The 21,795-nt window shown below is 41.4% G+C and overlaps 1 protein-coding gene across 1 annotated transcript in view; it reads left to right on the top strand.

The window, feature by feature from the left end:
* LOC135549699 (zinc finger transcription factor Trps1-like) overlaps positions 1-10,038 on the top strand; it is a 176,641-nt gene extending 166,603 nt beyond the window's left edge. Inside the window, 1 exon segment of the mRNA XM_064979924.1 lies at positions 6,189-10,038. Coding sequence (XP_064835996.1) covers positions 6,189-7,439 — 1,251 coding nt within the window. The 3' untranslated portion in view covers positions 7,440-10,038.
* Positions 10,039-21,795: the final 11,757 nt, after the last annotated feature.

Raw genomic sequence — 21,795 nt, 5'->3', positions numbered from 1 at the left:
GACACTCATAGGACTTCATGTTACACAATACATGTATGTTTTGTTCGATAAAGTGCATATTAATAGAAATAAATCTAATTTTACATTGGTGTGTTATGTTCAGTAGTTCTAAAACATTCTGTGATTTTGCAGAGAGCCACATCTATTTACAGAAATACTCATCATAAATGTTGATGAAAATACAAGTGTTATACATGGAATTAGAGATATACTTCTCCTTAACTTCTTATGGTATAGGGGACGGTTGTGTCCCACTTGAAGAAAAAAAAACAGTGAAAATGCAGCGCGGCAAATTCAAAAAATGATATAAAAATCTAACTTTCATTAAATCACACAAGTAAGATTCTCAATTAAAGCTACACTCATTGTGAATCCAGCCAACATGTCATATTTTAAAAAGGCTTTTCGGCGAAAGCATAAGAAGCTATTATCTGATGACAGCACAATGTCAACAAAGAGAGTAGCATATTTCAACCCTGCAGGCCCTACACAAAACGCTGAAATAAAATATAAAACATGCATTACCTTTGATGAGCTTCTTTTGTTGGCACTCCATATGTCCCATAAACATCACAATTGGTCCTTTTGTTCGATTAATTCCGTCCATATATAACCAAATGTCAATTTATTTTACGCGTTTGATCCAGAAAAAAACAGCTTCCAAAAAACGCAACATCACTACAAAATATTTCAAAAGTTGCCTATAAACTTTGCCAAAATATTTCAAACTACTTTTGTAATACAACTTTAGTTACTTTTAAACGTTAATAATCGATCAAATTGTAGACGGCACAATCTGTTTTCAATACAGGAAGTAAACAAACCATGCTCCTTTTTACCATGCTCCTTTTAACTCTCAATAGTGTAACGTTGTTCCTGGATGTGCTTCTTCTTCATTGCACAAATGAATAACCTCAACCAAATTCCAAAGACTGGTGACATCCAGTGGAAGCGGTAGGAACTGAAAACAGGTTCCTAAGAAATATCCCATGGCAAAGACATATCAGGGAACAGTCAGAGTAAAAAAATAAAATAAATAAAAAACGCTTCCACTGGATGTCACCCGTCTTTGGAATTTGGTTGAGGATATTCCTCAGGGTTAGTCCTCTGGGTTTTGCCTGTTATACCAATTTGTAAGTCGCTCTGGATAAGAGCGTCTGCTAAATGACTTAAATGTAATGTAAATGTACTCACAGACATGATTCAAACAGTTTTAGAAACTTCAGAGTGTTTTCTATATAAGATATATGCATATCTTATATTCCTGGCATGAGTAGCAGGAAGTTGAAATTGGGCACGCTATTTATCCAAAAGTGAAAATGCTGCCCCCTATACCTTAACAGGTTAATGCAACTGCTGTGTCAGATTTCAAAAAAACTTTACGGAAAAGCAAACCATGCAATAATCTGAGTACAGCGTTCAGACAACAAAGCAGCCAAAGAGATATTCGCCATATTGTGTAGTCAACATTAGTCAGAAATAGCATTATAAATATTCACCTACCTTTGATGATCTTCATCAGAATGCACTCCCAGGAATCCCAGTTCCACAATAAATGTTTTATTTTTTCGATAAAGTTCATAATTTATGCCCAAATAGCTTCTTTTGTTAGGGCGTTTGGTAAACAAATCCAAAAACGCGTTCAGGTCCAGCCGAACGTCGGACAAAAAGTTCAAAAAGTTCCGTTACAGCCCGTAGAAACTTGTCAAACTAAGTATAGAATCAATCTTAAGGATGTTTTTAACATAAATCTTCAATAATGTTCCAACTGGAGAATTCCTATGTCTGTAGAAAAACAATGGAACGAGAGCTAACTCTCTCGTGACTGCGCGCCACGAGCCTGTGGCACTCTGCCAGATACCTGGCTCAATCCCCTCTCATTCAGCCCCCCTTCACAGTAGAAGCCTGAAACAATGATCTAAAGACTGTTGACATCTAGTGGAAGCCTTAGGAAGTGCAATATGACCCCATTTACACTGTATATTGGAATGGCAAAGAGTTGAAAGACTACAAACCTCAGATTTCCCACTTCCTGGTTGGATTTTTCTCAGGTTTTCACCTGCCATATGAGTTCTGTTATACTCACAGACATCATTCAAACAGTTTTAGAAACTTCAGAGTGTTTTCTATCAAATACTAATAATAATATAGAATAATAATAATATACTAATAATAATATTAGCATCTGGGACAGAGTAGCAGGCAGTTTACTCTGGGCACCTTAGTTACTCAATACTGCCCCCCTGTCACCAAGAAGTTAAGCTTTGATCTGTCTGCAGAAAATGCCCTTAGCATACAGCAAGCTCCAAAAGTATTGGGATAGTGACACATTTTTTGTTGATTTGACTCTGTACTCCAGCACTTTGGATTTGAAATGATACAATGACAATGAGGTTACATTGCAGACTATCCACTTTAATTTGAGGGTATTTTCAATCATATCGGGTGGGCCGTTTAGAAATTACAGCACTTTTTGTCCCTCCATTTTAAGGGGGACAAATGCACTTAATATTGGGACAAATTCACTTAAATGTGTATTAAAGTAGCCCAAAGAATGAAAACTTCGCCTGTTATTGCAATGGTGAGAACTTAGCATGTCTTGGGGGTATGATTTTTGTGTGTCTGTAACTTTTTAGGAGGGAAAGAGAGAGAGAAAGAGACAGAGAGAGTGATAAAGAGAGATAGAGAGAGAGAGACAGAAAGAGAGAGAAAAGAGAGAGAGATGAAGAGAGAGGAACAGAAAGTGAGAAAGAGAAAACACGATTGAAAGAAAGCAGAGGGAGAGAGAGAGTGAGAGAGAGAGCAATGGAGTGAGAGAGAGAGAGAGAGAGAGGGGAGGACACACATTTCAGAATGTTCCAGTCAGCAGAGGGCACTCTTTCTTCTGGTCTGAATCATCCTCTGCTTCTCCTCTCCTGCTGCTCTAGACAGACAGTCTTGACATCTGGCTGAGAGAGAGAGAGAGAGAGAGAGAGAGAGAGAGAGAGTGAGACAGCGAGAGAGAGGGGGAGGAGGGGGGAAACTTCCACTGCTTTCATTCCCTGTAGGGAATTAAGTGTTGTAATAGAGCAATGGAAGATGTGTATGACTGATACAACTGTTCCTGGAAAATACTATTTTCCTTATCCTTTCATGGAGCCAGAGCCAGAGTGTTGGGTGAAAGGTCACCAAACATTTCTGAGTCAAGATCACTTTCGCAGTCAAAGAGCAAGCCGAGATCTTTTTTTTATTTTTTTTAACACGACTTAAAAAATGTAACCTAATAAAAACAGTTCTCTAGGAATGAGGTTTGTGCAGTGGGCCTAATACACTATCACAGCATATTGGCTATATGCCTGGGCTGCCAATATTGTTCTTCCCAGACCATATTATACTTCAAACTTAAGCTTTGATCAGTTGGTGTAGCACTTGCGAGGAACAGCTGAGCATAAAATTAAATAATTTGCTAATAATTCCGAGTTGGATGACTATTCAAAACGATTTGTCCCAGTTGGATCTTGTTTTTTTCCCGAGTTCCCAGTTGTTTTGAACATGGAGTTAGACTCAGTGGAAGAGAGCAGCAGAGGTTCCGTCTCTCACGGCCCCTGCTCTCTCCTTCCTTCCTCCGATGAGACTAACCAAAGAGAGGGGCCACCATCTTCCACCTGATGGCGAAACTCGAGTCGCACCGCATTCGCCTTATGCACAAATTCATTTTGTTCCTATTACCAGAAAAAGTAAAATATTAGTCGATATTAAAATAGACAAGACAAGCTGCTAATTATAATAAAAATGCAGGGCTACCGATACACTTGGCTTCCCATTTATTTGCAACTACATCTTGAGTGGAAGTAGGGAGAAGCACGTTTTATGTTTTGTAATAGTGTTGAATAAAAATAGTGTTGAATCAAAACTTAGACATGATCTCACTCATAAAAACAGTAGCTGTTTGCTGTATTCTTTGACAGTCTCTCTCTTGTCATGTTTTTAAAAGTTATGAAATCTCACTTAGGCTCACTCATGTTAGCTGTAGGCACAGTGATTTGACTTTTTTAATTGGCCAGCAACTGCTTCTGCAACCCAATGCTGCAAGGGAAATGCAGCGTTCCATCTGGTGTACCAAAATGCAATGACACTATAGGTGGGATCGAGGCGTTATCATTGGCTTTTCTACAGAAATGCTTTGTGATCGCCAAGGAATGCCTTGAAGATTAACCGGTTGGTGAACACTGGTGTAGGGCCTACATGTTTCTGAATAAATAGCCGTACTTTCATTGAGGGGGAAGGAGGGGGAAATGTAGGATCTTAATTTGAGCCAATTTGCTACAGCAGGAAATGAATCCTGCAGCAACAGGAAATGTGAATTATTATGTGGATTATGATTGATGACATTTGTTGTAGGGGTTGATACATATCAAGTTTGACATTTTAAAGTGGAAATTACAAACTTTAGAAGCCTTTTTAAACCTTGAATAAAACATGTGTTTTCATTTCCTGCTATTCAGGAAAATTATCAGCAACAACAGAGTGATCAAATTAAAATCATACATCTGTATGCTCTTAGAAAAAAGGGTTCCAAAAGGGTTCTTTGTTTGGCTGTCCCCATTGGAGAACCCTTTTTGGTTCCTGGTAGAAACCTTTTTGGTTTCAGGTAGAACCCTTTTGGTTTCCATGTAAAACCTTCAGTGGGAAGGATTCTTCATGGAACCCAAAGGGGTTCTACGTTGAACCAAAAGGGGTTCTTCAAAGGGTTCTCCTATCAGGACAGCCAAATAATCATTAAAGGTTCTAGATAGCACCTTTTTTCTAAGAGTGTTCTAGCCTTAAAGGAAAAAAGTGAATGTCCCTTCTTCCTATCAACCTGTGCCATCAAACCTTTCTTTCCTCTTTTTTTCATGTCTCCCCCCTTTTTTTGATTGGTTTCCGTTCTCCGGGAACATGTCAACGGATTCTCTATCACAAAGATAAGGAGGTAGGCAGCGGTACGGTGTGGAATTGATTCCTCAGGGACTTTTCACACCTATAAGTCAGTCTGCAATAGGGTCAATCTGATCCCTTTTATTCAGATTCTCTTCTGGCCATTTCTTCGTATGCATATACAGTATGTGTAGGGAGCAAATCGATGGAATAAAAATGGCCACACCTCTGTTTTAGTTTTTTTCCATGCACCTATTAGTTTGGGCTCCCAGTTATTTCTGGGAAATTTCAATGGAAAGCGGGTGAAACGTTTTAATAAAAACGTGTCCGTCGGCATTTCCGTGTGAAGTGTCACCGGCAGGAGTTGGCTGTGAATGCCAGACTCTACCTGTGGCAGAATGACATGAAGGAGAGGAAAAAAGAAAGGAACAGAACAGGAAAGAAAGGAAAGGCCTGGATGATAAATGAGGGCAAGAATGTTCATTTTGCTCCTCCGTTTCAAACATGTCCTAAAGGTAGACTGACAGAATTCTTGCTTCGATTTCCCAAATTATATTAGATGTCTCTGTATCTTCAAGTCACTGCTTGAGGGATGTCATATCACACGCAAACACAGAAATGATGAATAACTGATGACCTTAAGCTTGACGCTCAAAAAATATATTGCAATAGTAATCACTGAATTTAATGATTACTATTTGCCTGGTGGCTACAAATATGAATTGGCCAGTTAATGAGAGAATACTGTAGGCTCCATCCATTATTTTGTGGATCTTGCGGTAAATGTGTTACCATTTAAAAGGTTGCATGCCATCTGCAATACACCAACACTACAGCAGTATTTACAGGAGTGTCTTATCCCCTTATTGGGCTCTAATAAGCAATGTGAGCTGCCCTGGGGCAAGGCCTGTCTGTGTGCCAGCGCTAGATGGAGGTCAGGCGCTCGCGTCTCCTGTCTGCCCAGCTGTGACTGGGTGACGGCTGGGGAGCAGAGGGTGCAGGCGGGTTACAGAGGGAGGATGTGGGTTAGGGGGAGGGGGAGCAATTGGAGGGAAAAGGATCTGTCACTATCAGGATTAAGCTTTACTGACTAGAGCCTAACTCGCCGAGTCCTGATGCTTTTTATATTGCAGTAACCTGGGATCACTTTCGTGGCGTAATATGTTGTGTAATTACACCTACTGTCAAATTGCTTAGCTGATCGCTTTTCTTATTTAGGGACATCTTTAGCTACATTTTTTATGTATGGCTCACTACATAAATAAATCAAATTTATATCTGTCTCTCACCAGACTCCACGGCCGCTGAACATCATCAAGCAGAACAACGGCGAGCAGATCATCCGCAGACGCACGCGGAAGCGCCTCAACCCCGATCCTCTGCCCTCCGAACCTGTGGGCTCCAAGCAGCAGCGGATCAACAGCGAGGAGCGCCTTAATGGCAGTCCCCTGGAGCGTCGGCCGGGAGAGGATGGGCCAGGCTCAGATGGAGGGCCCGTTCCTCGCGGAGGGGATCCTCCGAACGCCCTGGGCAAGTACGAGGCCTACGGCTCCTCTGGGGCTAAAGGCCACCCCAGCCCTCGCTCCACCCATGCCTTCCTGGTCAGCCAGACCCTAGAGATCCACAAGCGTATGCCTCCTTTGCACATACACAACAAGAACCCTGCGGAGGGAGGGGCGGAGGGGAACGGGGTGGGCTCAGCCGGGGTCCATCACATGGGCTCGGAGGGGAAAGGCGGCTCGGCCTCCGAGAGGGGTAGCCCCATCGAGAAGTACATGCGCCCTTCCAAACAGGCTAGCTACTCGCCACCAGGCAGCCCCATTGAGAAGTACCAGTACCCGTTCTTCAGCCTGCCCTTTATCCACAACGACCTGCAGAGCGAGGCCGACTGGCTGCGCTTCTGGACTAAGTATAAAATGTCTGTGCCGGGCAACCCACACTACCTAGGCCACATGCCTGGTCTGCCCAACCCTTGCCAAAGCTTTGTGCCTTACTCCACCTTCAGCCTGCCCTCACACTTCCCTTCCCCACCCCCCGCCGGCCCCGAGAGTGACATCCCTCTCGACCTGGCCATCAAACATTCCAAACCGGCCCCCACCGCCAACGGCTCCACCGCCGCTGCCAAGGAGAGGATTAGCAGCGCCGACACACGGGCCATGCCCACTGTCCCCCCAGTAGAGAAGGAGAAAGAGAAAGAGAGAGAGCAGCATGAGAGAGGAGAGGAGAAGGAGGAAGTAGAAGAGGGGCCATCGCCCCAGCCAGCTCCTCCTCCCCCAGCCGTTGCAGCTAAGCCGGAGAGGGTGGACCAGAGCACGCAGGACGACCTGACCTGCAAGTGCATCCACTGTGGCATCGTCTTCCTGGATGAGGTGATGTACGCCCTACACATGAGCTGCCACGCCGACGGAGGGCCCTTCCAGTGCAGCATCTGCCTGCACTCCTGTGTAGACAAGTATGACTTCACCACACATATACAACGAGGGCTCCACCGGCCCACCGTCGAAGCTGAGACTAAGGCCGATGCTCCAATGGACTCTGTGTGATTTTGGTGCCCCCCACAGACTTGGAATCCTAGCACAAGCATAGCAGTATGAAAAAGAACTCTACGGACAAAAACAACGTACTGTAATGATTGAATGAGACTTTTTGCTAAATGCGCCATGATAGCTTCTGTGCCTCCGCAGCCAGTGTAGGGAACTAATATCATTTAAACATTTATATTGGACTTAATACAGAAAAAGTGATTTGCTATTTTCTTTTTTTGTTGTAAAGGAAACGCTTTTGAGGAAAATGGTACCACAAGTAGCCGCTTATATTTGTGTTTTGTGTTTTTTGCTTTTGTTAATTTTTTTCTTCAGAAGTGTTACTTTGACAAGGCAGTTCAGTAAACAACAAGGTACATCTACGAGTTTTTGGGATTGGTTTATTATTCAGTGGGTTGGTTGTGCTACTCATCAATGTTCTCTTACCTGGTTGATTCAATGTTCCGTACAGAATGAGGATGTGTGAATTGATATGTAAAGTGAGGAAATGGGAAATGTCAGTCGTCTGTCATAATCTCATCCCCGATGGATGGGCAGAGCGATGACTAATGATTGGATTGTCCTCAAATAAACGTCCTCAGGGAACGCACGTGACTGATTTAGAAACATAGCCTGCAGTGGTTTCAGTCGCATTGGTCTCTGCTTAACATCCATCTAAGTGTCTTATGTTTTAATGTATTTTAGTTATGGCTACAGCTTGTTTTTTGTTAGTTTTTTTGGGGAAAACTATTGTCACAGAATTTCCCCTCGACATTTTAAGTTGCTAGGATGCAAACCTTATATCACTAAAGACATTTGGGAAGGAAATAAAATAATAAATACATATTTTTTTTCTATGTTGTTAATATGAAAAATGCATAATATCAGTGCCTGATATATTGTACAAAGTATTTTCTACCTGGTATGTTGATATGCAACATTGACTTTCCATTTGAGTAAAGGGCCACGAGCTTGGCTCTGCAAAACTGTTTACATTTGCAAATGTAGCAAACAAGGTAATGAAGCAAAATGCCTGCAATTCTTAGTATTTTTCTCTCATGAGGACAGGACGATAGATCACGTTAAAAAGAACAGAGGCCTTTTGTCAGAAGGTTGAATGGGAGATGAAATGGAGTCAAAGTATTTTTTTCTGTTTGTTTGAATGCCACAGAGAGGCACTATCCATTCCATGTCTTTCTTTCTTTGTATGCTCCTTCTCGTACACATTGTAATGCTTTATAGTCTACAAATGCTCTGTATTGGACTTTGTTCATCCTGTATGTATTTTTTTTAAGAGAAGCTGATGTAGCTTGGTCATAAATCATGTTCTATGAGCATTATAGCTTTGGACATCATGGTTTTCCCGTCCAGGTATTTCAACTGACTATATCGTACACAAAGCCCATTTTTTGTATCTCTATTAAATTGAAATTGACATAATACTCTAATATTTGGTTTTTAGTAAGTCTTATTTTCAAGGACTTAATTTGAACATAGCATGAATTTCTACTTGTTCCATAGACAGGTGAAACAGGTGCCTTTTGACGGAAATAAGTCATTGAATATCAACAGTGTTGAATGCTTTTCCCATCAAATCAGCTGTTGTATAACACATCCAAGTAATTGACAGGATGTAGATGGATTAATACCATTTGAGCGACAAAACAAATACTACTTCCACACAGTTATCACACAGCAACATTACCCCTCTGTAGCTTGTTTTGTATTTTGCTTGTAGACAACGTATTTAGCCTCTAAAACACTCCCCCAAAAACCTGTTTCTATCTCTGTCCTCTCGCTCTCTTTCTCTCTCGTGTGTGCGTACTGTGTACGTCCACCCATTGCTGCTGCTGCGTCTAGCATGAGTTCAATCTAAACTGTCCATCCTTAGATACACATACTTATTTATACATGAGCAGCGGGGAACGAAACGAGAGTCTGCCTGGGATTCACAAACAAGGATTTGTGTGAAGTAGCGATGAACTCAACATAGCCTTACAATGCTGCTTTACTGCAAATGCCTCTCGGAAAACAAAAAACTGTAATATTAGTAATAAATTCACAGGTGCATTTATCATATGATACCGAATAACATAAGGAACTATTTTTCTTTTTGTGTTCAATTTGCGAAGTTTTAATTTGAAATATGTTAACGCTTGCACTTCAATTATTCTGTTTTATTGCCAAGGAAGAAAGAGGATACTGTTAAATGTGTTATTAGCATGCTATACACAGGTACTGCAAAAATAATTAGCAGGAGTGAACATGGCTATAATGAGGACAAGACAAAGAAACACCGTGGACAGAAAGAATGATCTGTGCCAAGAAGATGCCATTCAGCCAGTGTGGACACGGACATGGCAAAAAAGGCAAATGTTTTCGTAAATGTTTTAACCATCATTTTTAGAATGTTGTTTCTTGTTTTTACACTTTATTGCATAGAAGATGGGTTTAGATGATTTGTTTCTTTATTTTGTTTTTTTCTGCTACCACCTTTACGTTTTTGTGTCGTAGGTTTTACATGCAAAAAAATCAACAAAGATGGCAAAGATGTCTGTTACATCTAAACTTGAATAATAATGATAATAATAATAATAATTAATAAAGTAATAACAAAACATGTTCTGCAATCTCTTAGTTTTTATTCTGTGATTTTCATGACCATACCTTGATATACGGCTCTGGAAAAAATGAAGAGACCACTGCAAAACTATCCGTTTTTCAGGTTTTACTTGTATGTGTTTGGATAAAATGAACAATTTTGTTTTATTCTATAAACCACTGACAACATTTCTCCCAAATTCAAAATAAAAATATTGTCATTTAGAGCATTTATTTGCAGAAAGTGTCACTCCTGTGCGAAAATTCTAACTGTTGTATAACTCATCCAAGCATTGTCCTGCTGAAAAAACTCCTTAGAGTTGGGGAACATTGTCAGAGCAGAAGGAAGCAAGTTTTTTTCAGGACAACCTTGTATGTGACTTGATTCATGCGTCCTTCACAAAGACAAATCTGCCCGATTCCAGCCTTGCTGAAGCACGCCCAGATCATCAACGATCCACCAAATTTCACAGTGGGTGTGAGATCTGGAGAGGCCTCCAAACCACAGTGTCTCACACCCACTGTGAAATTTGTTGAAGGATCTTGATGATCTGGAATCGGTGATGATCTGGAAGAAAACTTGCTTCCCTTTGCTCTGACAATATTCCCCAACTCTGAGGATTGGTTTTTCCAGCAGGACAATGCTTCATGCCACACAGACAGGTCAATCAAGGTGTGGATCGAGGATCACCAGAACAAGACCCTGTCATGGCTAGCCCAATCTCCTGACCTGAACCCCATTGTAAACCTCTGGAATGTAATCAAGAGGAAGATAGATGGTTACAAGCCATCAGACAAACTTTTTTGTTATTTTGACCAGTTGTCATTTTATGCAAATACATGCTCTGAATTACAAAATTTTATAGAATTAAACAAAAAAAATGTTTTTTTTTCCCCAAACACATAACTATAAATAGTAAAACCAGAGACAATTATAATTTTGCAGTGGTCTTTTTTCCAAAGCTGTATATATGTAACTATATACATGTAATTGCTTATTTAACTAGCTATATAATAATGCATAAACATAGGGATTCATTCAGATCACCCCATTTCAGCTTAGCACCTTTTAAAGGCAATGATTCTGCATTCGCGGAGACTGCATTCATGGTAAATGTGGCATATGTGATAAGATTAAGGAAGGTGGGTGTTTGACACTAGTTCCTACTTCACAAGAGGGCCATTTGAAAATGATGTTGGCTCAATCTGAAATTACCTTAAAATGTAAATTGCGCTATAAAGTGGATCGGATTGAATCCCAGCCTTAGTCTTCTGTATCTTGAAATAAAGCGGAGGATGGTCCTTCCCTGGCTTTCAGAAATGAAGTGGGGCTATTGGACCATACGCTACAGCAATTGTTCTTGCTCAAGGCTTAGAGCTGCAGGTCACCTTTAAAACCATTGAACCAACCTGAGAAGTGGGGCACGGACTTGCACACAAGGGATTGCATCGTACCACAAGCTAAATGAAACCTTGGACCTCTCTCTCCTCTCTCGCCCTGGTGTGACTCCTCCCTATTGATTTGCACCCCAGTGTTTTGCTTGTGTTCTAGGAAAGGAAGTTAATTATCTTCCCCTTTCAGGTTTCAAGGACCTACACAGCAGGGTAGACACCAGCCCCTGACTTATGGCCTGCTAGGGTTGTTACTGTTTATTCTACAAGCTGCACCCTTGTATTCCCCACACACTAATCTACACACAGACCTGGTTATCATAGACACAGACAGAAGTTAACATTGGTATAGAGACAGTAATAACAGTCAGTATTGCAACCTACTGAGATACACACACTGATACACTAACACAAGCACACAAACACACACTAATACACAGCCACTGATACACTATCACAAACACACACTAAGCATCTGGATGACGTGTGAAATGCTTGATAATGTATGTGATATCAACAGAGAGGTATACTTTCTGGGTTATTGACTGGCTTTCATCAAGCTAACCGCAAAAGAAAAAGTTTCAAACTGTAACCAGTGCCTGCAACCTGATTCAGGTTATCTGTCAACCAACTAGGGTAGTTACAAACAGCACAGGAATGAAATCATCAACATGTATTGATAACATCTTTACTAATGCTAAAGAAATGTGCTTGAATGCAGTATCCAGATCCATCGGCTGTAGTGATCACAATTTAGTAGTCTTACGAAAACCAAAGGTCTCTGCCTAATATAGTGTATGAGGTCATACAATAAGTTTTGTAATGATTTCTATTTTGTTGACGTAAAGAATATTTGTTGGTTTGTTTGTGTGTAATGAGGAGCAATCAGACGTTGCACTTGACACATTTATGTAATTTCTTATCCCAGATTTACTAATAAGCATGCACCCATTGAGAAAATGATTGTAAATACTGTTAAATCCATGTGGATTGATGAGAAATTGAAACATTTTATGGTTGAGAGGGATTAGGCAAAAGGAATGGCAAATAAGTCTGGCTGCACAACCGATTTGAAAACTTACTGCAAATTGAGAAATTATGTGGCAAAACTAAATAAAAAAGAAGAAGAAACTACACTATGAAAGAAAGATAAATGACATAAAGAATGCTAGTAAAAAGCTTTGGAACAACTTCAATTATATTTTGTCCAAAAAAAGCAAACTTAGAGCTATCATTCATTACAAAAACCAAAGGATATTCCCAGCTACTTATTTTTTATTGGCAAGATTAGCAAATTTAGGCATGACATGCCAGCAACAAACACTGACACACAAGTATATCTAAATTGAGTGTGGAAGAGGTTGTCTACCAACAATGACAAGCCACCGGGGTCTGACAACTTGAATGGAAAATGACTGAGGATAATAGCGGACGATATTGCCACTACTATTTGCCATATCTTCAATTTAAGCCAACAAGAACGTGTGTGTGTCACGTTCACTGTCTTCAAACTCCCTGTCATAAATGAGTCAAGGCGCAGCGTGCATGTAATTCCGCATCTTTAATCGGAGTGAAATCTTCACAAAAAACAGGTAAACAGAAACCAAACGTGACGCAACCGCGGCGCACACAAACACTCACAGAAAATAAATAATAATAATAACACACAAACACAGGTAGGAAAAGGCTGCCTAAGTATGATTCCCAATCAGAGACAACTATAGACAGCTGCCTCTGATTGGGAACCATACCCGGCCAACAAAGAAACAGACAAACGAGAATGCCCACCCAAATCACACCCTGACCTAACCAAATAGAAAAATAAACAGGCTCTCTAAGGTCAGGGCGTGACAGTGTGCCCTCATGCCTGGGGGGAAGCAAAAGTCAATATGCTGTCTAAGAATAGTAAAGCCCCATTTACTGGCTCAAATATCCAATCAGTCTGTTACCAACCTTTAGTAAAGTTTTGGAAAAAAATGGAGTTTGACCAGATACAATGCTATTTCACAGTAAACAAATTGACAACACACTTTCAGCACGCTTATAGGGAAAGACATTCAACAAGCACAGCACTTACACAAATGGCTGATGCTTGGCTGAGAGAAATCGATGATAAAAAGATTGTGGGGGCTGTAGTGCGGTTTTGACATTAACGATTATAGTCTTATTATAGTCTGCTGGAAAAACGTATGTGTTATGGTTTTACACCCCCTGCTATATTGTGGACGAGTTACCTGTCTAACAGAACACAGAGGGTGTTCTCTAATAATGGAAGCCTCTCCAACATAATCCAGGCAGAATCAGGAATTCCCCAGGGAAGCTATGTAGGCCCCTACTTGTTTCAACCTTTACGAACGACATGCCACTGGCTTTGAGTAAGGTCAGTGTGTCTATGTATGTGGATGACTCGACACCATACATGTCAGCTACTACAGCAACTGAAATGACTGCAACACTTAATAAAGAGCTGCAGTTAGTTTCAGAATGGGTGGCACGGTTTAAGTTAGTCCTAAATATTTCTAAACTCAAAGCATTGTATTTGTAACGAGTGCGCTGGGAGTCGGGAAGCAAGTTCAAGGAGTGAGTGTTTAAATAACTCTAATAAACAATGAACACAAACCAAAAAACGCACCAACATGAAATCAGAGTCAATAACACCTGAGGAAAGAACAAAGGAGAGTGACAGATTTTGGGAAGATAATCAAGTAGGTGATGGAGTCCAGGCGAGTGTCATGGGGCACTGGTGCGCGTGACGATGGTGACAGGTGTGCAGGATAATCAGTAGCATGATGACCTAGAGGCCAGAGAGGGAGTATATGTGACAGTATTTGGAACAAATCATTCACTGAACCCTAAACCTCAACTAAATTTTGTAATTTATAATGTGGAAATTGAGTAAGTTGACGTGACTAAACTGCTTGGAGTAACCCTGGATTGTAAACTGTCATGACCAAAACATGTTGATACAACAGAAGTCTGTCCATATTAAAGCGCTACTCTACTTTCTTAACAGCACTATCAACAAGACAGGTCCTACAGGCTCTAGTTTTGTCACTCCTGGACTACTGTTCAGTCATGTGGTCAGGTGGCACAAAGAGGGAAAATTGCAATTAGCTCAGAGGAGGTCTTGGATGTACACAGAGCAAACATTAATAATATGCATGTTAATCTCTTCTGGCTCGAAGTGGAGGAGAGATTCACTTCAGCACTAATTGTATTTGTGAGAGGTATTGACATGTTGAAAGAACCTAGCTTTCTGTTTAAACGACTAGCACACAGCTCAGACACCCATGCATACCCCACAAGACATGCCACCAGAGGTCTCTTCACAGTCCCCAAGTCCAGAACAGACTATGGGAGGCGCACAGTACTAGATAGAGCCAAGACTACATGGAACACTATTCCACATCAAGTAACTGATGCAATCAGTAGAATCAAATTGTAAAAACAGATAAAAATGCACCTTATGGAACAGCAGGGACTTGAAGCAACAAAAACATAGATGCAGACACATGCATACACACACATGATAAGATACGCACTATACACACACGTACACATGGATTTTGTGTTGTAGATATGTGGTAGTGGAGTAGGGGCCTGATGGTACACACAGTGTGTTGTGAAATCTGTTATGAATGTATTGTAATGTTTTTAGGACCACAGGAATGCAGGACCACAGGAAGAGTAGCTGCCTTGGCAGCAGCTAACGGAGATCCATAATAAATACAAATATAACAACACGCACTGATACACTAACATAAACACACTAACACACAGCAAAGGCATCTCAAGCTTTTTAAAAGAGACTCTTGAAGTTCCCTGGCACTGGTAATGCAAAGAGAAGCCAAACTGACATGTCTGGTAACTTAGTTATTTTTAGGTGGAGGCTTTCCAGGGTCTACACTTTGAATCTCCAAACATCCCTTTGTGATGGTCCTCTGTAGCGCAGTAGCTGGTGCATGGAGCTTGCAACACTAGGGTAGTGGGTTCTATTCCTGGGACCACCTGTACGTAGAGTGTATGCATGCATGACTGTAGGTCGCTTTGGATAAAAGCTAAATGGTATATATTATTACCTACTATAAAAGAGAGATAGATCTGTGCTCTGGGAGAGGATGATGACACAGTCATCTGTTACCCTCCCACACTGCACGCCAATAAGGTCAAAACTATTCCAATTGAGAAGAGGAATTATGAAAAATCACTTATTTATGACCCAAAGTGTATTGTGTTTTTCAATGTAGCATTCATTTACCAGATAGGTAGAAAGTCAAGTCAAAGATCAAATCAACAAAATACGACCAGGCAATTAACTTATTCAGTGGTATATCATTCGCTTATTTACGTTAGATTCAAATCCTGCTGTCTCTCCACAGACACAGATGTATTCTATATTCTGGTCTCCTCAGATAATGCCGTGCCAATAATTTCCTTTACCATCCCCCTTCCCCCCGATCCATCTCTCCCCCATCTCAGATTTACAGTCTTATCAGCTTTGTCTGGACTACACCATTATGGCAAATTTCCCAGATGATAGCCCAAGCGTACTCCTTAGCACTCCAATGAACAACCTCATTTCAGAGGGCCCAACAAATCCTCGCCCAGCGTGCCGTGGCGTGCCGCCAACCAAATTAATCAACAAACCATTCACTTGGTTTACCATTTTTGACTCAACCATGTGATTAAACACACTACCATATTGGGCCCTGGTATCCTGCTGCTGATTGGGAGGCCCCTCCATCATCCCTCTCTAAATTACCAACAACGTTGCCTCTCTCTGCAGACAGGGAAAGAGGGAAGGAAGGTGGGAGGATGAGAGGGAGGTGTAGAGGTGGGGATTGTGCCAATATAGGCTGCCAACCTGTCTTTTCCTATTGTAGTTTTCATTAGCCCTTTGCCCTTGATGAACACTTTGATTATCTAATAAGCTCCCGTGGGTCGCTTTGCATTTGAACAATGGGCTGTCATGTCATCCAGTAGGGGAGGAGGAGGGAGTATAATATTTAATATCCTGCTCTGTATTTTATTTACGGGGTCTGCATGCAGTCCGAGTTATTGTTTGCGTATGTTTTTTAAAGATTGGCTTATATTTACAGTGCCTTCAGAAAGCATTCATACCCTTGACTTATTCCAAATGTTATTCCAAATTCCACATTATTCTTTTTAAAATTATTTTGGCCCTGTCAAGTTGGTTGTTGATCATTGCTAGACAGCCGTTTTCAGTCTTGCCATAGCTTTTCAAGCCGATTTAAGTCATACATGTAACTAGGCCACTTGGTAAGCAACTCAAGTGTAAATTTGGCCTTGTGTTTTAGGCTATTGTCCTGCTGAAAGGGGAATTTGTCTCCAAGTCTCTTTTGGAAAGCAGACTGAACCATGGTTTCATCTAGGATTTTGTCTGTGCTTAGCTCTCTCCTATTTAATTTCATGACAAACATACTCAGATCATGATGCAGCCAACACCATGCTTGAAAATATGAAGAATGGTACTCAGGGATCGGCTGTGTTGGATTTGCCCCAAACATAAGGCTTTGTATTCAGACTAGTTTTAAGTCACCATTGGCCTCATGGTGAAATTCCTAAGTGGTTTCCGTCCTCTCCGGTTACTGAGTTAAGACGGACGTCTGTATCTATGTACTATCGTGGAATGATCCCAAACACACCACCCGGGCAATGAAAGAGTGGCTTCGTAAGAAGCATTTCAAGGTCCTGGAGTGGCCTAGCCAGTCTCCAGATATCAACCCCATAGAAAATATTTGGAGGGAGTTGAAAGTCAAAGATCTGCATGGAGGAATGGAGCAAAATACCAGCAACAGTGTGTGAAAACCTTGCGAAGACTTACAGAAAATGTTTGACCTCTGTCATTGACAACAAAGGGTATATAACAAAGTATTGAGATAAACTTTTGTTATTGACCAAATACTTATTTTCCACCATAATTGGCAAATTAGTTCATTACAAATCCTACAATGTGATTTTTGGGATTTCTTTTCTCATTTTGTCTGTCATAGTTGAATTGTACCTATGATGAAAATTAGAGACCTCTCTCATCTTTTTAAGTGGGAGAACTTGCACAATTGGTGAGTGACTAAATACTTTTTTGCCCCACTGTATACAGAATGGTATCTCATGGTTACCCATGTCTTTAGACTACACGGACTACCCCGGACTATCTCAGCATCGGTGAGTCTCTCCATGGGGTTGCACCCTCAGTTGAATGGACAAACTGAGCAGGCCAACCAGAAGCTGGAAAAGTTTCTCTGCTGCTTCGTCTCCACCCAGGCCAGCAAATGGAGCAAGTTCCTCGTCTGGGCGGTGTATGCTAATAACACACTACCGAGATCGTCCACTGGACTGTTGCCGTTCAGGTTAATTTTTCACCATGTAGTTCACAAGCGCACACACACACACACACACACACACACACACACACACACACACACACACACACACACACACACACACACACACACACACACACACACACACACACACACACACACACACACACGTATGCACATGTCCATTACTATGCTTCCACCTGTCACCAGAGGGCGCCAGAGACTGTCCTAGAGACATTAACAACACTCAGGTGTGTCTTACTTACTCATTGTGAATTGCCTGTTAAAATGGGTGTGTTTTCCGTTGTCCTTTGCTAAAGCTTGAATTGTGTGCCGTGTGTGTTTGTCTCCTGAGTGAGTTTTCGAGCCTTAGTGTGTGTTGTTTTCCCAGTGTTACTGTGATCCTTCCGTCACCGTTACTCAGTAAAATATTATGTTTATCCTTAACCACTGATTCCTCGTCTGGTCTCTTCTCTGCATCTGGGTCCAACCTCACCATGTCACACCCATGTTACCTCTTAGAGGTGATGGGGAAATCAAGGACACAGGGGTAGAATTAGTATAGTTTGTCCCAGTAAACACACTGATATGATGTCTTGTAACCAACGTCTTAACACCTAAATCATTATGAGTGTGTATGATCCCACAATGCGATGTAAGGGGAATCAAAAGAAGCGCCCCTTGTCGGAAATGTGGCTACTTCGGCTGCTTTTACACAGGCAGCCCAATTCTGATCTGGTCTGATTGGTCAAATCTGAATATAGAGGCATTCTACTGTAACACTACTGCCATATCCTTGTGTTTTAATAAGCACACACCTCTCTTTTATCCAGTGACTTTTTGAAAGATAGAGAGAGTGGGTCTAGTATTGGAGAGCCAGGAGTTCAGTTCTTCTAAAGGGTGTGATCATTCATATGGCAGACAAGGTGCTTGACATGCCTAACTGCCCCCCGCCCCCTGTACCATAGACCATAGCCAATGGTGACTCAGGACCTTTCGGACATGATTCTCATCTCTCTCTATGCCCCTTTTACTGAGTCATGGGCCGCATTCCAAATGGTACCAGAGTTCCTATTTAGTGCACTACTTTTGACCAGGGCCCTATGGGATTTGTAGGGAAAATGGTGTTATTTGGGAATGCAGCCACAGTTTAGCCTATAGAAGGGAGCAGGTAAGGATATCATTATGTAGATTATTTACTAAAGGTTTAATTAAAGGAACCTGTCATTCCAACACTATATAATTGAAAAGCGTCAATCTGGTATGTTTTCACAAAAAAAGTTTTACTTGAAGACACATGAAGTTTATGTGAGTATATTTCATTCAATGGTGGGAAGATTAGGATTAGTACTTCTGTTTGATTGTGACTTCAAGGAAAGGCAGGAATATTATTAAAGTTTGATTACAAATGTACTTTTACAGTGCATTCGGAAAGTATTCAGACCCTTTGACATTTTCAACATTTTGTTACATTACAGCCTTATTCTAAAATGTATTAAAAATATGTTTTTCTCATCAATACACACCCAATAACGTTTTTTAGACATTTTTTCAAGGTATTAAAAAAAACAGCAGTACCTTATTTACATACGTATTCAGACACTTTTCTATGAGACTCGAAATTGAGCTCAGGTGCATCCTGTTTCCATTGATCATCCTTGAGATGTCTCTACAGTCTACCTCTGGTACATTCAATTGAAAATGTATGTCTGAGCAAAAACCAAGCCATGAGGTTGAAGGAATTGTCTGTAGTGCATTGAGACAGGATTGTGTCAAGGCACAGATCTGGGGAAGAGTGCGAGCATATCTCTGCAGCATTGAAGGTCCCCAATAACACATTGGCCTCCATCATTTATATATTGAAAAAGTTTGGAACCACCAAGACTCTTCCTAGAGCTGGCCGCCCGGTCAAACTAAGCAATCGTGGGAGAAGAGCTTTTGTCAGGAGACCAAAAACCTGACAGTCACTCTGATAGAGCTCCAGAGTTATTCTTTGGAGGTGGGGGAATCTTCCAGAAGGTCAACCATCTCTGTAGCACTACACCAATCAGGCCTTTATGGTAGATTGGCCAGACGGAAGCAACTCCTCAGTAAAATGCACATGAAAGCCTCCTTGGAGTTTGCCAAAAGGCACATAAAGACTCTCAGACCATGAGAAACAAGATTCTCTGGTCTGATGGAACCAAGATTGAATTATTTGGCCTGAATACCAAGTGTCCTGGCACCATCCCTACGGTGAAGCATGGTGGTGGCAGCATCATGCTGTGGGCATGTTTTTCAGCGGCAGGGACTGGGAGACTAGCCAGGATTCATGGACATATGAACAGAGCAAAGTACATAGAGATCCTTGATGATAACCTGCTTCAGAGTACTCAGGACCTCAGAAGGGGGTGAAGGTTCACCATCCAACAGGACAACGACCCTAACCACACAGCCAAGACAACGCAGGAGTGGCTATAGGACAAGTCTCTGAATGTCCTTGAATGGCTCAGCCGAGCCCGGACTTGAACCCGGATTGAACATCTCTTGTGAGACCTAAAAATAGCTGTGCAGCGATGCTCCCCATCCAACCTGACAGAGCTTGAGAGGATCTGCAGAGAAAAAAGGGAGAAACTCCCCAAAAGCAGGTGTGCCAAGCTTGTAGTGTCATACCCAAGAAGACTTGAGGCTGTAATCATTGCCAAAGGCGTTTTAGCTTTCTCGTTATGGTGTATTGTGTGTAGATTGGTACCAGCCCATAGCTTTATATCAACCAAGAGGCGGAGCTGTAGTTGGGCTAAAACTCAAGTTTGGGACTGTGGCTTTAATAAATGAGACGATAATGGCCAAGTTGAACATGCAGGAAGAACAAGATGGATTTGGTGGATCTGTATCAAACATGAAGGAATGAAGTGATGCTTTTCTCAGTAGATCGGTGCCATATGGATTTTAACATCCTCTGTACTGTAACCAGTAATTACTGGAATTTTAGTTGATGACATATGAATAGATAATACCCTCCTTCTGGGAGGTTTTGGATTCAAAACATAGATGATTTTGTAGGAATTTGTTTGGATCAGTTAGTAGTAGTGAGATAGGGTGGCGTAATGCTTATCAATAACTTGGTAACATTCCCCCAAAAATTATTTTTTCCGACAGACAATATTTGGGGAAGGAAACAAGGAGAGATGAAGGGCATAGTCAAGGTAGAGCTGGCAACAAAGAGAGGGGCAGACTGGGAACGCCTGTGCTGCCGAGCTGAGGTCAGAGTAGTAACTGTGTGTTTCTACGATAAAGGCCTGTGCTCTAGGTACGTAATCACCGCTGTAATGATAAAGTCTTTTGTGTGGAAACATCCATTGTGTTTTCCTAAATTATCAGGGAGAAGGGAGATAGCGATATGATGCATTAGCATATTAATGTAACCTACTTTACGTGGGGGTGAGGATAGGATAGGGAGGGTTTGAAAGTTGTTCTTCCTTATCATTGAATGGTGGAGAGCACCCTTGCTGCCTGAACAGGTTTCTCCTTATTCAAAGGTCATGTATGTCTGGCTAACATCTAGTGTAGCAGGCACAGGGAAGGTTGATCCCAAATCGACCCCTATGCTCTATCCACTTGGGAAGATCTGAGATGATTTTGACAGGTGTAAGCAATATGGCAATAACTCCAGCTTGCTATCTAATAGGCTAGGTGGAAGTTTCACCATATTGCTTACACCAATCAAATCCTCTCAAATCGCCGCAAGTGCATAGGGCGTATTGTTTAGAGGTCGATTTGGGATCTGGCCAGCGACAATAACAGGAAGTGATCTTCCTGTATAGCATAGTCATCTGAGTGGCTCGTGGCCAATGGAAATGAGCAATAGACAAGAACCTATTTCATCGAAGTGAAAAGTGGACAAGGACATATATGTACAGTGGGGAGAACAAGTATTTGATACACTGCTGATTTTGCAGGTTTTCCCTACTTACAAAGCATGTAGAGGTCTGTAATTTTTATCATATGTATACTTCAAGTGTGAGAGACGGAATGTAAAACAAATTAGGATTTTATTGCAT

The sequence above is a fragment of the Oncorhynchus masou genome, chromosome 12 (genome assembly GCF_036934945.1).
Source record: "Oncorhynchus masou masou isolate Uvic2021 chromosome 12, UVic_Omas_1.1, whole genome shotgun sequence".
Lineage (NCBI taxonomy): Eukaryota > Metazoa > Chordata > Actinopteri > Salmoniformes > Salmonidae > Oncorhynchus > Oncorhynchus masou.
The sequence above is the reverse complement of the archived record's forward strand: the minus strand, read 5'-3'. Positions and strand labels throughout refer to the sequence as shown.